We start from the raw sequence: 14,625 nt of genomic DNA on the forward strand, positions 1-14,625 counted from the left end.
GTAGGTAAAACCCCACACTTAAGGCATGCCGCAGAGCGGGCGCACAGTAAATGGTCATTCCTGTCCCCTTCTGAGGGCTTTCGGGGTGGGGGGGTGCTGATATTCTGTCATTCTAAATATAGTGGTTATTATTTTTTTTATGTGTCATGCAAAATACATGGTCATTGTAAAAATTCTGGAAAATACAGAGAAGCACAAATAACGAAAGTCACCCACAATCCCACCCCCACCTTCTACCCTGAGGTGGCCATAGTCAACACTTTGGTGTATTTCCTTCTAGGATTTTTAGATAATCCATGGATTATATGTATCTATACAAAATGGGGATCACACAGTGGTTTGTAGCCTTGTGGCCTGCTTCTTCTATGCCTAAAGCAGGCTCCGTAGCGCCCCTCTTCATGGCTGGTATATTCCATCACATGGATGCACTGTCATTTATATAACCATCCCCTACTGTTGGACATCAGGGTTGTCTCCAATTTGCAGTTGTAAATACTGCCAAAATGAACAACCTTGAGCCTGCAGCCTTGTCCTGTACTAGTACTGTTGGTCACAGGGTAACCTTCTGGAACTATCCATTAAATATTTATTTATTGACTGTGAGACTAAGAACTCACAGTCTCTGGGGGACTGATGGTTTCCCCTCTACTTCCCTGTCCACGCAGGGCCCCCCCGGGACCCCAGCACTCAGCCCCTGGCCCCCAGAGAAATCACCTCTAAGTGGATGTGTTTGACAAATTTAATTCCCTCTTCTCTATCTCACAAAGGTTCTCACATTTTTGTACAAAAATCCAGGCCTCCTTTCCCCCTCCCTCCCCAACCCAACACAGAAAGTAATTGTTTAATAAATAATATATGCTCCTGCCCAAGCCCAGAGGGGTGGGGGTCAGGGAGACACCGTGGCCAGACTTCTTAGAGATCCAAGAATCCGGGACCCCGGTTCCCTCCTCCTCAGGGACCCCCGAGTCCACCTGCCTCCCACCCACCCCCTTAAATAAATAAGTATAAATAAGGCACAGATGCCCCCCTGCCCAGGTCTCCTGGAGGGATCGTCTCTAACTAGAGGGAGACAATGGTGAGGGCGGGGTCCTCTGGCTACCACGCCCCCAGTCCCGAAATAAATAAATAAATAAGGTCTGGCTTTGAAGGGCGCTGGTGGCTCTAGGTGGAGGGTCACAGACGAGTCTTCAGCAGCAGCAAGCCCCGCACAGCCCAGTCGAGCGTCAGGTGCAGCCCCCCAAGGATGGCATGGGCCGCCCGGACGCCTCCCCAGGGTGAGGCCGGGGGAGGCAGGGGGGGTGCCGGTGGGTCTGGGGGCGCCTGGGGCAGGGCCAGGCGGGACATCTGTCAGGAGAGGACAGAGGGTTAACATCAGGCCAGGGGTGCAGTTAGGGTCCGGGAAAGCGGGTATTTGGAGCCTGTACTGAATCAGGGTTGGGGAGGTCCACCTTGCATATTTCCACTGTGTCTCTGGCCTGTGAGGTGGGGTGTCTGGGTTGGGAATTCTTCAGGACGTTGGGTTCAGAAAATTGAGGCTGGGGCCGAAAGGTGGGGGTCTTAAGCCTGGGGTTCTAGGGCCAGGTTCAGAGGGCTGGGGGTGAGGTCTGTAGCATCAGGGCCAGGATCCTGGGGCTGAGGTCTTAGATGTGGGGTCTCATTGTAGGATCAAGCTCAGGGACTCATGTGTGAGAGCTGGGGTCTCAAGTCTGGGGTTTCAGAGCTGAGAGTTGGAATTTGAGTTACAGGGTCTTTGGGGTCAGGTCCAGGAACCAGGGTCTGAAGTCTTATAATCTCAGGGTCTTGAGTCTGGGGTTTTGAAAGTCAGGGTCTGGGGTCTTCTAGTTTGAGATCTCAGGGTCCAAGTCCTTGAGATCTGAGGTTTGCAGAACCAGGGTCTGCAGGCTGGCTTTGAGTTACGGTGCATCATCTGAGGGTCTGGGGTCTTGATGTGTCAGGATCTCAGGGCCAGGATATGGGTGGGTCTCAGGGTCTGGAGGTTCAGAGTTTCCTCGGCTTGGGTTCTGGATTCCTCCTGTTTTGGGACCGGGGTCTCCAGGTCTTGGGGTGAGGGTTTGGATTCTCAAATCTTAGGGCTTCAGGATGGGAGTCTTGGAGTAACAAGACCATGGGGTTTCCGAGTCTCAGGGTGAGAGTTTAGAGTTTCCAGGCAGGATTTTGGAGTCTGGGGCCTCAGGGACACAGGGTGAGGGTCTTGGAGTAGGCCTGGGGTCTGGGGTCCTGGGGTCTCAGAGCCAGGTGATCGTACCAGGAGCTGTAGCCGGCGCAGCAGCCGGTCCAACCGGGCCTGCAGGGCGCCCAGATCGGGCTCCAGGGTCCGCAGGGAAGGGCCTCCTGCCCGGCGCAGCCACTGCACGTGCCTCAGGTAGGAGAACAGGTCTGCCCGCAGCCGTGTCAGCACTCCCGGTAGCTGGGGGACGGGCGGGGTGGGGGATGGCGTCGAGGAGCACCTGGCACCTGCCCACTCCAGCCCCTAACCCCCTGCACCCCCTTCACTGCCCAGCTCCCACCTTTGACCCATCCCCTGCCCTTACCTGCAGGGCTCCCAGCGCCCCCGCACTCATGGCCAAGGTGGGGAGGGAATCCAGGTTGTGGTCTCCGTCAGCTGGGAATTTGTCTCTCTTGGGGGGAAAGAAACCGTGAGAGGGACCCTGCCCAGCTCCGGGGGTCCCTTCATCCCCCACCACGAGCCCCGGACTCCTTTCTCCCCCCCGTCTCTGCCACCGTGGTAGCCCAGACGCCCTCCCCGCTCTCGGTCTTGGCCCCAGCCCATCCCCTCCAGGCTCTCCTACCAGCTGTGCGGCCAGCTGCCGAGTGTCCGCCAGGAGAGAGCGGGTCAGGAGGACGGCGCTGTCCAGCTCAGCCCGAGGGTCTGGGGAGGCCCGTGGGGGGCCAGGAGGTGGCCCCGGGGCAACAGCTCTACCTGGCCACAGGCTCAGCGCGACCAGGACCAGGCAGCAAACACCTGAGGGAGGGAGAGGACAGAAAGGAGGCTCAGGCCCGACTGGGGGATCTGAGGGAGGAGGGGCTGGGGTGGGGGTTCTGAGTCCCAGGGCGGAGCGCCCAGGGCACGTCGCAGGGCCTGGGCTGGTTTCCCTCTCCCTCTCTGGCTCTGGTCGCCCCGCCCGTCGGAGCAGACGCGCCCCGGGGCGGGTAGACGGGCCGGGCGTCTCCCGTCCGCCCCCGGACGCCGGAATCTGGGCCCCGGGGCGGGGCAGGAGGGGGGAGACACAGGCCAGAACCTGCCCCCTCCCGGGGCTCAGGAGCCCGAGCCGGACTGAGAGCAGGGGAAGGAGACCTGGACAGAGGTCCGGGGGCCGTGACCCCTCCCCGGGAGACCCCCGCGTAGGCCCCACCAGAGTGGACCGCGGAAGGCCGGGCCGCAGCGCCGGGGATACCCCACAGCACACCTGGGCGGAGAGAGGCAGAGGCGCGGGCGCGCCGGGCTCGCGGCGGGGAGAGAGGGACCCGGCGGTGCTCAGCGCGGGGGCTCCGGCCCGCTCCCTCCGCGGCCGCCCATCCCCCAGCGGCCCCGCCCACCCCTCCCGCCAGCCAATCAGCGACCCCCGGGCCGCCCCGCTCCCGCAGCACACCCCCAGCCCGCCCCCTGGGCCCTCCCAGGCCGCGGTCTGTCCGCTCGTCCGTCCGCATCTGTCTGGCTCTCCTGTTTCTGTCTGCACCCCTGTGTCTCCCTCTGTCTTTCCTCCCCGTAGCTGGGGTCGGTGTTCTGGGCTTGCTCTCACCTCCTTGGCCTCTCTGCCTCAGTTTCCCTCCCGGAGCCTCTCTGTTGAGGTCCCTGGGAGTCTGCGTCTCTCGGTCCCCGCTGACTCCCTGGGGGGTCCCGGGCCCTTTGGGATCACCCCCTGGCATTCGTCTGTCTCTGTCTGCGAGTCTCCATTTCTCTCTGCCTCGCGCTGCCCTGTCGGTGTCTCTGCGTCTCTGATCCGTCCTTTCATCTCTCGCTCTGCCCGTCCCTTCTCTAGGCCTCCTGCTTTCTCTGAATCTCCTTCCCGCTCGCTCCGTCTCCGCCTCCCCATCGCTCCCTCGCTCTCCTCCGTCTCTCGGTCCGATTCCGCTGTGTCTGTCTGCTCCCCACCCTTCCCGCCGACGGTCCCTCCCTCCTCCCTCCCTGTCCCCCCTCCGGGAGCTTGAACCAACTTACTGTTCATGTCCCCACAGGGCAGGGGTTCCCCAGGGCAGGGGGCAGGGGGCTGGGGGCCTTTAACCCTTCCCTGTCCGCTGCCGTGGGAGCCCTGGGGGTCAGCTGGGCCTCGGCCTGGGGAGGGGAGGCATGTGCGTGTGAGCAGAGAGGGCCGCGGCAGTGAGGGAGTGTGTGCGCCTGGGGGGTTATATAGGGGGCCGGGGCGGGCGGGCGGGGGGCAGGCGGCAGGGGAGGGCGGCCTGACACATCCTGACTCACCCTCCCTGCCTGCCTTTTCCATTCCGACGGAGCCGGCTGCCTCGCAGGGCTCACGCCGCCGCGCTCGGAGGAGGGCACGGAAGGAAAAGTTGGAAAAGTTGAAAAGGGAAAGGGGGGGTGGTCGGAGAGGGGCTGGTGAGGTCATTGGCGTCCCCTCCCTCCACCTCCTCGGCCGGCCGCCGCCACCGGGGTAGACACGCGCAGCTCAAGAGCTGGGGCCTGGCTGCGGGGCGGGGGTCCGGCTGGACCAGGACAGGCAGAGAGATGGGGTGGCAGGGGGTGATGGGGACGGGGTAGAGGTGGCAACGGGGCCACAAGACGCAGGCCTGGCGGGCTGGAGGTGAGATGGGGTGAGACTCCCAGGGACAGAGAGAGATGGAGAGGCCGAGACCCAGGCAAGGAGGTAGAGACACACAGAGAGATGGGGACACGGGACAGAGGTGGAGAGTCTGAGGTGCAGAGATAGAGACAGCCAAGGAGACACGCTGCAGAGGCAGAGAAACAGGAGAGCGAAGTGAGGTTTGAGGGGCAAGATGAAGACAGCAGGAGACGTCTGGAGAGACCCAGAGAGACCCCCAAAAGGAAAAGGGACAGAGACAGGCATGCCAGAAAGAGGGGAGGCAGGCGGCAGAAAAGAGAGACACGAGGCAGGGTGACAGAGGTGGAGAAGCCCCAAGGGGCAGAGATCCTCCGAGAGATGCAGATGCTGAGATGACGAGGACTCAGCAGTGGGGACTGAGAGAGGGGGAGCCTTTCTCCAAGAGACAGGTTGGAACATGGTGAGAGAGAACCAGAGGCAGAGAGACAGAGACCAAGAGAAAGAGGCATCGAGACACCCAGTAGAGGTGAGACCTCGGGCACATGGCTTCACCTCTCTGTGCCTCGGTTTCTCCATCTGTGAAATAGGGATACCCCGGGCACGACCCCCTCCCGAAAGCCTGTGTGAGGATACAGTGAGTTCACTCCTGTAAAGCACACAACCAGCTCTCAGTAAATGCGAACCATTGCTATTCTCACCGTTGATTTTTATTAACATATCCAGGGAGACAGAGAAAAAGAGGGAGCCCCTGGGAGAGATGGAGATGGTGAGACACGGAGAGAGCAGCTGGGGTGGGTGGGGGGAGCTGGAGACCAGGATAGGGCAGGGAGGACACCATGTGGAGAGGTGGAGATGCGGAGAGGGGTGGGAGCAGGAGTGGGAGACACAGACTCAGGGGGACAGTGGTGCCGACACAGACGCACACAGGGAGTACCAGGTATACGGAGCAGAGGTGGCCCCGGGGATTCAGGGCAGAACGAACGAGTGAGGGACCATGACAGGAACCCAAGTCCCCAGGAGCACCCCGACCCCCAGGATAAGGGTGGCAGAGAAGGGTGGAGGGTAGTGAGAAGACGGAAGGTGACAAGGACTTCCAAAGGTCCCCCCGCAGACACCCCCCCCCACCGGCCCCTGAGACTGCTGAGCTGGCAAGGGGGCTCTGAGGATGAATGGCGGCTGAAGTCCTCCCCCTCCCATCCCCCACCACTTGGGGGGGCAACTGCTCAGGTCCCCAGGGAGGTGAGGTCACAGCCCCCCCATGGTGGGACATGACCTCATCGCCTCAGGTAAGAGCTCCCTCTGCCTCTCTCAGTCTGTCATGGCCACCCCTGCCAGGGCCCCCCAGGGGCCCTCCCCAGCCCCTGCTCATGCTGGGACCCAGGCCTCTGACCACTGGGTCTCCGCCCCCAGGGGGCCTGTTTCCGGCTGAGTCAGCGTGGGGGGGCCCAAGGCTGCGTCAGTGAGGGGAGAACTGACGTAGCCCCCCCCAAGACCGGTGGGGCCAGCCAAGGTGACTCAGGCCACCAGCCTGGGGGATGGACTGGCCTGAGGGGATGGGAGACTGAGCCTGGGGCCAGCCTGAGAGCCACGGCAGGGATCTGATGATGGCAGCCCCTTCCACCCCTCCGGGGAACCGACCCCATTGCTTTAACCTAGGAGTCCAAGAGCCCAGCTCCTCCTTCCTCAGACTCAGGGGTCCAGACCCCCGCCGCCTACTCCCTCGGATCCAGGAGCCCAGCTCTCAGCCCCCTCCTCCCTCAGACCCAGGTGGCAGGTGTCCAGGCCCGAAACCCTTGTTTCTAGAAAGGTAGAGAAAACTTGTGGCCATTCTGCAATTTGGGGGTGCTCTGTTGGGGAAGGTCAGGAGTCTAGGCATGGGTCATCAGTCCCTCACTAGTGCCATTCCCCTCGGCCTGCTCCGGCCCTCTCACCCCGGGGATGCGGGGTCGTCTTCCCTCACCGTGGCAGCAGGAGGCCGGTGGCTGCAGGACGGGAGGGCGGGGGCTGCTCAGGACTCCTGGGTCTTCCCCAGGGTTGGGGACACTCAGGCTACTTCTGTGGAAAGGAGGGCAAGAAGGAGAGACAAAGACAGAGACACGAGTAAAGAGATGGAGAGGCAGGGTAGGAGACTCACAATGACAGGAGATGACAGTGACAAACAGAAAGAGACAGGAGCACAGAGGCCAGAGTGAGAAAGAGACAGAGATGAAAAAAAAAAAAAAAAAATTGGGACCCATACAGACGCAGAGACAAGCTCAGGGGCTCGGAGACAAAGACTGGGGGAGACACGGAGCTGAGACTCTGAGGGGTGATGACAGCCGTGGGGGGGAGATGCCACTGGGATATGACGGGGGACCCCAGGGGGTCCTTGCTCATGTGCTGGCCCCTGGGTGAGGTGGAGCTGGCTGGTGTGAGGTCAGCAGGTCCGAGGCTGTGTGTGTCCGTCTGTCTGTCCCTGGGGGGTCCTGTCTGGCCCCTGGGGGGTGACGGGGCAGGCGGGCCGCAGAGGCAGCCCAAACCTGTCATTAGTGGTGAGGGCCGTGACGGCGGCCCCCCCAGCCCCAAGCCGCGGTCCAGGGCCCGGCGGCCCCGCCCCCCCACCCCCTCCTTGATCCCTGAGGAATCCCGGGAATTGGGAAGTGGGTCCAGATGATGTTGACACAGGAAACGGTCAGCAGCTGCCCGGCCTCAGCCCCACAACCCCTCTGACCCCCACCCCCGGCCCCCTGCCGAGCCCCTCGGACCTGTGTCATCTCTGACGAAGGCAACCCTGGGCCCACTCAGCACCCACCAGGATGTTTACGGGAGATGGGTAGGACGGGAGGCAGCCTCAAAGGGCTTCTTGAGAAATGGGGTCTGGACTCCTGGACAGCTGCCCTCAGACCTAGTCCCCTGCCCCGTCCTCCCTCAGACCCCGGGGTCCAGACCCCCAGCCCCTCTTCCCTCAGACCTGGGAGTTCTGACCCCCAAATGCTCCCTTCCCTCTGATCCAAGTGTCCAGACCCCCCAGCTCCCTTCTCCCTCAGACTCAGGATCTGGACACAGAGACACACCGCCCCAGGAGAGCTGAGCCCCCTCCTTACTGGCTGGAAAGCCAAGTGGAGGTTCAGGGGAGAATGAGGGATCACGTTCCCACCCCAGCCCCCAAGTTGGCCTCCTCCCCCACCACTGGGGTGGACCAAACCAGAAGCTTGGGGACCCCAGTCGGATCCATTTCCCTGTTTGCAGGGGGGGAAACAGACTGAGCTAGAAGGGGCTCGCTTCCCATGAGTCCCCTCCCCACCACCCGGGGCCTCAGATCTCTCCGATCCTGGCCCTCCCTTTACACACTCCCCATCAGGAGGCCTGGATGCCTTTGGGACCAGGGGACTCCTGAGCAAGAGCTCTGGCCTATGGCCTGACCCCCATTTTCTCATCGCCCTCTTGGGTCTCCTGGTTGCTAGGGGGCCTCCCTAACAATGGGGCTCAGTGAGGTCTTCTGGGCCTCAGGCCCCCTGCCCCTGGTTGCTAGGGGGAAGACTCCCTGGCAACCAGGTCTCAGGAGCCTTTGGGTCACCTCGAGCTGCCTTTCAGGAATGTTTACTAAGCAGAGGGATTCCCTGGCAAGAAGGTCTCAGGGTGCCCACTCCTTGGGTCCCCTGGTTGGCAAGGAGGAGATGTCTTAGACTCCCACCTGCTTTCTACCCAGGTTGCTAAGGAGGCTCTTCTAATGCCAGGGCCCCATCCCACCCACAAGGCCCCTTCCACCTGGTTGCTAAGGAAGCAACTCCCTAGCAACCAGGTGTGACCAGGCCAGTATGACCCCCCCCTTCTTTCTTCCCAATTGCTAAGTGGGCTCCCTAGAATTAGAACTTAGAACTTTGGGGGCCAGCTGGGCAGGTGGGTGGGGCCGAGCCGGTTGCTGGGGTGATGGCCTTCAAGGTCTCTCCCCACAGAGGCCCCAGGAGTCTGGGGAGGCGACATGGTGGGGTCTGGGATCCCAGCTTTGGGCCTCTTCCTGCTAATGCAGGGCTCAGTAGGTGAGGGGGCTGATGAGAGGGTCAGAGAGCTGAGCAGAGGGCCTCCTCACCCTCCATACAGCCTCCCAACACCGCTCTTTTCTTTCACAGACGGGAATGGAATCCAGGGATTCTTCTATCCATGGAGTGAGCAGTGGAGGAAACCCTGGGTCCCCTGGGGACAGGGAGCCCAGACTAGACTCTTGGGTCTAAAGGGAGGAGGGGCTGGGGGCCCGGACCCCTGGTCTGAGGGAGGAGGGGCTGGGGTCTGGACCCCTGGTCTGAGGGAGCAGGGGCTGGGGGCCCAGACCCCTGGGTTTGAGGGAGGAGGGGCTGGGGGCCCGGACCCCTGGGTCTGAGGGGGGAGGGGCTGGGGTCTGGACCCCTGGTCTGAGGGAGGAGGGGCTGGGGTCTGGACCCCTGGGTCTGAGGGAGGAGGGGCTGGGGGCCCAGACCCCTGGGTCTGAGGGAGGAGGGGCTGGGGTCTGGACCCCTGGTTTGAGGGAGGAGGGGCTGGGGGCCCAGACCCCTGGGTCTGAGGGGGGAGGGGCTGGGGGCCCGGACCCCTGGGTCTGAGGGGGGAGGGGCTGGGGGCCTGGAGTCCAGGGTCCAGCACGAAGTAAGCACTAGGCCGGCAGCCCCAGAGCCTGGTGTTCGGGTCAGGCTCTGTGAGGCAGCTGCCCCTTGCGTTGGTCCCCAGGCTGTGAGGGAGATGTGTGGGACCGGGAGAGCTGTGGGGGCCAGGCGGCAATTGAGAACCCGAATCTCTGTCTGCGTCTACGATGCTGCTACCGCGACGGGGTCTGCTACCACCAGCGGCCGGATGGTGTGTGCCGGGGATCCAGGGCCCCTGGGGTGGGGGCTGGTGGCAGGGACCCCTTGGTCTCACGGCTCCCTGCTTTGTGCAGAAAACATGCGGAGGAAGCACATGTGGGCGCTTGGCTGGACATGCGGAGGCCTCCTTTTCCTGATCTCCAGCATCTGCCTGTTCTGGTGAGTGGGGTCGGGGCTCGGGTGGGCTCCCCTGCCCTGGGGGGCGGGGGCAGGTGGACGGCACAGCTGAGGGTGTCCCCTCCCTGCCAGGTGGGCCAAGCGACGGGATGTGCTGCGGCTGCCGTGGTTCCTGAAGGGCAAGTGCAACCTGTCAGGGACCGTCTCTCTGTTATCCAAGGACCGGACACCAAGCGAAAAGAAGACGGCGTCCATTGGCAGCATGCTCACGGAGGGGGCCCTGGACGTCTCGGGGGGCACTGACGGGGAGGGCACGGAAGGGGGCGAAGAAACGGAAGCAGGGGAGGAGGAAGAGTAGAGGCACCCCTGGAGGGACCCCTCAATACAGATATAGCACAGAGATGCATGGTCTCTTTTCTGAGAAGCATGAAGCAGGGGGCGGATAAGACCCAGAGGCCGGGAGAGAGAGTGTTGTGTGTGTGTGTGTGTGTGTGTGTGTTTTGGGGGGTGCCTGGGCTGTGATCATGGGGGGTGTGAGCTGACGGGCGTCTGGGGTCCAGGAGTAAGTGGGGAGGATCCGAGCTGAGGGGGACTTGGGCTGATGGGGGCGGGCCTGAGCTGATGGGGGTCCTGAGTTGAGTGTAGGTCCTGGGCTGTGATTATGGGGGGTCTGGACTGAGGGGCTTGGGGTGAGTTGGGGGTGGCCTGGGCTGGGACTGCAGCTGGGCTGGGGGTACATGGACCACCGTGCCCCTCAGCTGTCCTTCTGCCGCTGCCTGACAGCCTCTGCTGCCTGCCCTTGGGATCCTGCCGCCCTTGGGCCAGTAGGCATTTGCCTTGCTTCCCGCGAATGCCCGGACAACTACAGCTCTCAGACTCCCTAGTGGCGGGACGGAAATTTTCCTGGAAGTTCATTACAGTTGAAGATTCACCCTGCTCCGTCCTCTTTCCTCTGCCCCTCCTCCCTCAGGTAACAGAGCTACTCCAGCCTACCCTCCATAAGTATTCCCCCCAACAAATATCTTGCAAGTCTTTGTCCCTCTGTCTGCATCTCTGGGGACCTCAAACCAACAGAGGAACCTGGGCTGAGGGAGGTCTGGACTCAAGGGGTGGGTCTGGGCTTGAGATCCTTGCCCCCCACTCCTGTCCCCCTCCGTGAGGGGACAGCGTGAAGCTAGGCTCCTAGGTCCCCAAGGGCTTGGGCAGCCCCTCCCTCACCCCTGCCCCAGTGCCGTCCCTCCCCAGACAGATACGCAGCACAGTGAGGCAGAGCCCTTTATCCAGGGGAGGATAGATGCGGGACACGTAGGCATCCTGGCAGCCAGATGATGACGGGGGCAGCTGCGCACCTCCATCGGGTCCTGACAGGTGTGGCCATGCGTTCGTCTGTAGGAGGGAGGGTGGGGTTAGTGGCTGCTCAGGACCCCTGCGTGTATCCCTGCATCCCAGGACCACCACCCAGGAGAAGGAGCCCCTTCCTCCCGCTTCAGACCCTCAGCATTGACTGACGCACTTGCTCATTGGCTCCTTCATTACTACGTGCCCTGACGTGCGGCAGCGACTGTGCCTTTAACTCACCGGAACCCAGTGGTACAAGGTGGGGAATGAGAGGCAAGGAAAGGCAGAGACGGAGACACTTACACACAAAAGAGAGAGACAGAGGGACACATATGGCGAGGGAAGGACAGAGGCACAAAGACAAAAAAAGACACGGGAGATAGACTGAGACAGACACAGGGACAAAGAGAAAGACAGGCAGAGACAGAGAAGATGAAATGGGGGGAGAAATGACATAGGATGGCTTAGGCTCTGCACATCTTCTCAACTAATTTTGGTCCCAGAGGGAGAGGGAAGTGACCAGAGCCAGGACCGACAGGCCCCTCTGTTACAATTCCAGTTCTCTGTCCCTCATGTGTTGGAACAACCTCACCCTGCCATTATGGAGTCCTGTGTTTGGAAAGGCCCGTTTTCCTTCTAAGAGGGGCCTACAGGCCGGTCAGCTTGGCCAGTTTCTGGCAAGTGGTTCTAGCAGCAGAGGTCTACCCAGCTGTGTTAGACTTCTGGGCAAGGTAAAGTGTTTCCAGGGGTAATTTTAACCACAGGTGGTTATTTCTGCATTGTATGCCAAATTTTGTGTTAGCTCATGCTTCATCTATGCATAAACTGTTTCCTCATCTGAACCACAGAACATAGCATAAGAATGGACTGACTATTTTCAAAATTCTCACAAAAAAAGGGTATATAACTATCCTTCTGGATGCAGAGAAGGGAAGTTAATTCATCACCTATAAAGAATGTCTTAGGACATTAGGATTTAATTCTTTTATGTAACCCCCATTTGAGAAACTGATTCAGTCACTCATCCATCCATTATTCCACTTATCCATCCACCCACCCACCAACCCATCTATCCTCTCATCTATCTACTTACCCATCTGCCCAAACATCCATACAACCCCGCATTCACCCATCTACCAGCATCAATCCCACCATGTCCATCCATCCACCCACCCGTCCATCAACCAATTCATCCATCCATCTGTCCCTCATCTATCCATCCATCAATCCAACCACATCCACCCATCCAGCACCTATTTATCCATCAAGCAATTCATCCATTTATCCCTCTATCCACCCACCCATCCACCTATCCACCCACAACTTCATCTACCCATCCATCCATCAATCAATCCATCCACTCATCCATCAACCCAATCCATCCATCCATCCATCCACCCACCCACCGGATCATCAACCTCTGACTTCCTGAGTTCACTCTTTGCTGGGGAATGCTAAGAACAAAGACACCAGAGACCCAGGCCTTACCCTCCAGGGTCTCCCTGTTGGGTGGGAGAGACAGTATCAGCACACACACATACAACACACAGTGATACAAGCAATAACAAGGGTAACTCAGACAATGTGAAGACCCAGAGAAAGGCACTGAAGTTGAGTTGGATCTGAAAAGACACCTGGGAAGTTTTCTGAGTGGAGTGCAGACAACAAGGGCACCCCCAGTGTAGGTGAAGGCATGGACAGAGGCCAGTTGGTGTGAGACAGCCTGGCCATCGTGGACTGAGGGAGGTCATTCTAACTGCAGAGAAGGCAGGAGATGTGGGGCTGAGATGGGGCGAACACACACATAGTGAGTGGCTTGGATTTAACCAGAGGGCAACAGGGAGCCATAGCAGGTCTCTGGCAGAGGAGTGCACTCTGGAGAGTGCAACAGGTACCTCCCTTTTGGCAAGAGGTGGCACCTTTTGGGGCCTCAGTGTCCTCCCTGGGGTGGGGACAGTAATAGCAGTGACCTCAGAGACTCTATTACACTTGGAGGATTAAATGGGAAACAGGACTCGGTGCACCTGGGGACTGGAGCACAGGGACGAATCATCTCCAAGTGTTGGTGGAGCTAAAGGTGACTCTCCAGCCCTCACGCACGTCTGGGGGCAGGGTCTCATTTGTCTCTCCCCAGTCTGCACCCATGCCTACTGTCTCTACGTCTTCATCCTCTGGGTCTCCGCTAGTCTTTGCTTCTCTGCCTTCCAATCTTGACCTCTACCTGTCTCTCTCTCCCCATTGTCTCTGTCTCTCCATCTTTCCCTCTCCATTTCCATCTCTCCTTGATGTCTCTCCATCTCTCCCCTCTGTCCTTCCCTCCCTCCCTCCCTCGCACTACCTCTCCAGCTCTCCGTCTGTCTCTTCATCTCTCCCACTGTCCTTCAATCTCTCCCGCTGTCCCTCCATCTCCCTTCTGTCCCTCGGTCCCTCCATCTCTCCCCTCTGCCCCGCCCCGCTCCCCGCCCCTCACCTCGGGCTCACTCGTTGCCCGCACCCGCCGCCCCAGGCCCGGCCTCGAGCGAGACGAGCTGCAGGCGCACGCGGCGGGAGCCGGGGGCGTGCGGCGGGGGCGTGCGGGAGGCGGCGCGCGCTCCCCAGGAGACGGGCGCGGCGCGCCGGCCGGCGGAGGAGGAAGCTGGCGCCGACCAGCGGCGGGAGAGCTTTCGCGCGAGGCGGGAGAGCGCCGAGGGTCGCAGGCCGTAGTCGCGCTCGAGCTCCTGGCGCGAGATCTCGATGTTGCCGGTGTACCAGAGGATCCAGCCAAGCAGGCTCAGGAAGACGAGCAGCGCGCCCGAGTAGATGAGCAGGTCGCCGAAGTCGCGGCCGCGCACCTGCAACTGCGCGAACACGCCGGTCAGCAGCGCCGCCATGCCCGCCACGTCCAGCGCCACGGCCAGCAGCAGCGCCAACCGGCAGCGGCCCAGGCCCGACGCGGGCACAGGCGTGCCCGCCGGAGGGGACGGTGCGCCAGGCGGGGGCCCCTGCGTGGCGCACACCGCTGGCGCCGCCGCCATGGCCCTGCTCCACCGCAGCGGCTGGCTCCGACGGAGAGCGTTCCGCGTTCCGGGTGCGGCCCGGTCCGGGGCGGGGTCAGGGGACTGCGCCAGGTGTGCCCGGCACCCGCCTGGTCACCTGAGCTGGGCTGGGTGCGGTCGGGCCCGGCCCGGGGGCGCCCTGGCCCTCAGAAGCCGATGCTGGGGGCAGCTGGGCGCACAGATTAGTGCGGCCCAGGGCCCCTGCATCCTAAGAAGCCTGAAGCAGCGCATGGTGAAAATCCGGGGTGCTCTAAGAGGCAGCAGGGCAAACCCCAACATTCCTGTTTGCTCAGATTTCTCCTGGGGCCTCTGGACTGTCAGGACTCATTACGGCGAAGTCCAGGGGCACAGAGATGGGCCAGACAAGGCCCCTGCCTTCAAGGAGTTTCTGGACATAATCACAACTCAAGGTGCCCTAATGGAGGTGACATAAAGCACCGTCATTCCTTCTGTTCACTTGGAGTCTCTCCAGGCCCTGTGCTGGTGAGGCTGAGGACTCAGAGGTATATCAGGCGAGGCTCCTGCCCCTTAAAGAGGACCCTGACA

The 14,625-nt window shown here is 61.2% G+C and overlaps 3 protein-coding genes across 4 annotated transcripts; 1 reads left to right on the forward strand and 2 right to left on the reverse strand.

Moving 5' to 3' along the window:
* Window positions 1–740: 740 nt before the first annotated feature.
* Window positions 741–4,330, reverse strand: IL11 (interleukin 11). The gene is made up of 5 exons (XM_057533649.1): window positions 4,181–4,330; window positions 2,811–2,983; window positions 2,553–2,639; window positions 2,267–2,428; window positions 741–1,344 (listed from the first exon to the last, which is right to left on the reverse strand). Exons 1-5 carry the CDS (start codon window positions 4,185–4,187, stop codon window positions 1,174–1,176), a joined length of 600 nt encoding a protein of 199 aa, XP_057389632.1. The 5' UTR covers window positions 4,188–4,330; the 3' UTR covers window positions 741–1,173.
* A 411-nt stretch (window positions 4,331–4,741) lies between these two features.
* Window positions 4,742–10,064, forward strand: TMEM190 (transmembrane protein 190). Of its 2 annotated transcripts, XM_057533645.1 has the most exons (6): window positions 4,742–5,283; window positions 5,481–5,523; window positions 8,867–8,902; window positions 9,456–9,581; window positions 9,664–9,748; window positions 9,839–10,064. In XM_057533645.1, exons 1-6 carry the CDS (start codon window positions 5,215–5,217, stop codon window positions 10,062–10,064), a joined length of 585 nt encoding a protein of 194 aa, XP_057389628.1. In that variant the 5' UTR covers window positions 4,742–5,214. The 2 variants fall into 2 exon arrangements, with proteins under 2 accessions (XP_057389628.1, XP_057389627.1); XM_057533644.1 differs by lacking the exons at window positions 4,742–5,283; window positions 5,481–5,523 and having other exon boundaries at window positions 8,661–8,902.
* A 903-nt stretch (window positions 10,065–10,967) lies between these two features.
* On the reverse strand, window positions 10,968–14,503 carry TMEM238 (transmembrane protein 238). The gene is made up of 2 exons (XM_057533656.1): window positions 13,515–14,503; window positions 10,968–11,092 (listed from the first exon to the last, which is right to left on the reverse strand). Exon 1 carries the CDS (start codon window positions 14,056–14,058, stop codon window positions 13,522–13,524), a length of 537 nt encoding a protein of 178 aa, XP_057389639.1. The 5' UTR covers window positions 14,059–14,503; the 3' UTR covers window positions 10,968–11,092; window positions 13,515–13,521.
* Between the last annotated feature and the right edge of the window lie 122 nt (window positions 14,504–14,625).

This window comes from Balaenoptera acutorostrata, chromosome 19 (genome assembly GCF_949987535.1).
Source record: "Balaenoptera acutorostrata chromosome 19, mBalAcu1.1, whole genome shotgun sequence".
NCBI lineage: Eukaryota > Metazoa > Chordata > Mammalia > Artiodactyla > Balaenopteridae > Balaenoptera > Balaenoptera acutorostrata.

Bases quoted from the DNA above. Each gene is read 5' to 3' on its own strand.
- TMEM190 (XM_057533644.1), top strand. From the start codon at position 8,719: ATGGTGGGGTCTGGGATCCCAGCTTTGGGCCTCTTCCTGCTAATGCAG. The intron at 9,582-9,663 runs GTGTGTGCCGGG...TGCTTTGTGCAG, and splicing joins CTACCACCAGCGGCCGGATG to AAAACATGCGGAGGAAGCAC. The intron at 9,749-9,838 runs GTGAGTGGGGTC...CCTCCCTGCCAG, and splicing joins TCCAGCATCTGCCTGTTCTG to GTGGGCCAAGCGACGGGATG.
- IL11 (XM_057533649.1), bottom strand. The intron at 2,429-2,552 runs GTAAGGGCAGGG...CCCGTCCCCCAG, and splicing joins GGGCGCTGGGAGCCCTGCAG to CTACCGGGAGTGCTGACACG. The intron at 1,345-2,266 runs GTACGATCACCT...CTCTCCTGACAG, and splicing joins TGCGCCGGCTACAGCTCCTG to ATGTCCCGCCTGGCCCTGCC.
- TMEM238 (XM_057533656.1), bottom strand. From the start codon at position 14,058: ATGGCGGCGGCGCCAGCGGTGTGCGCCACGCAGGGGCCCCCGCCTGGC.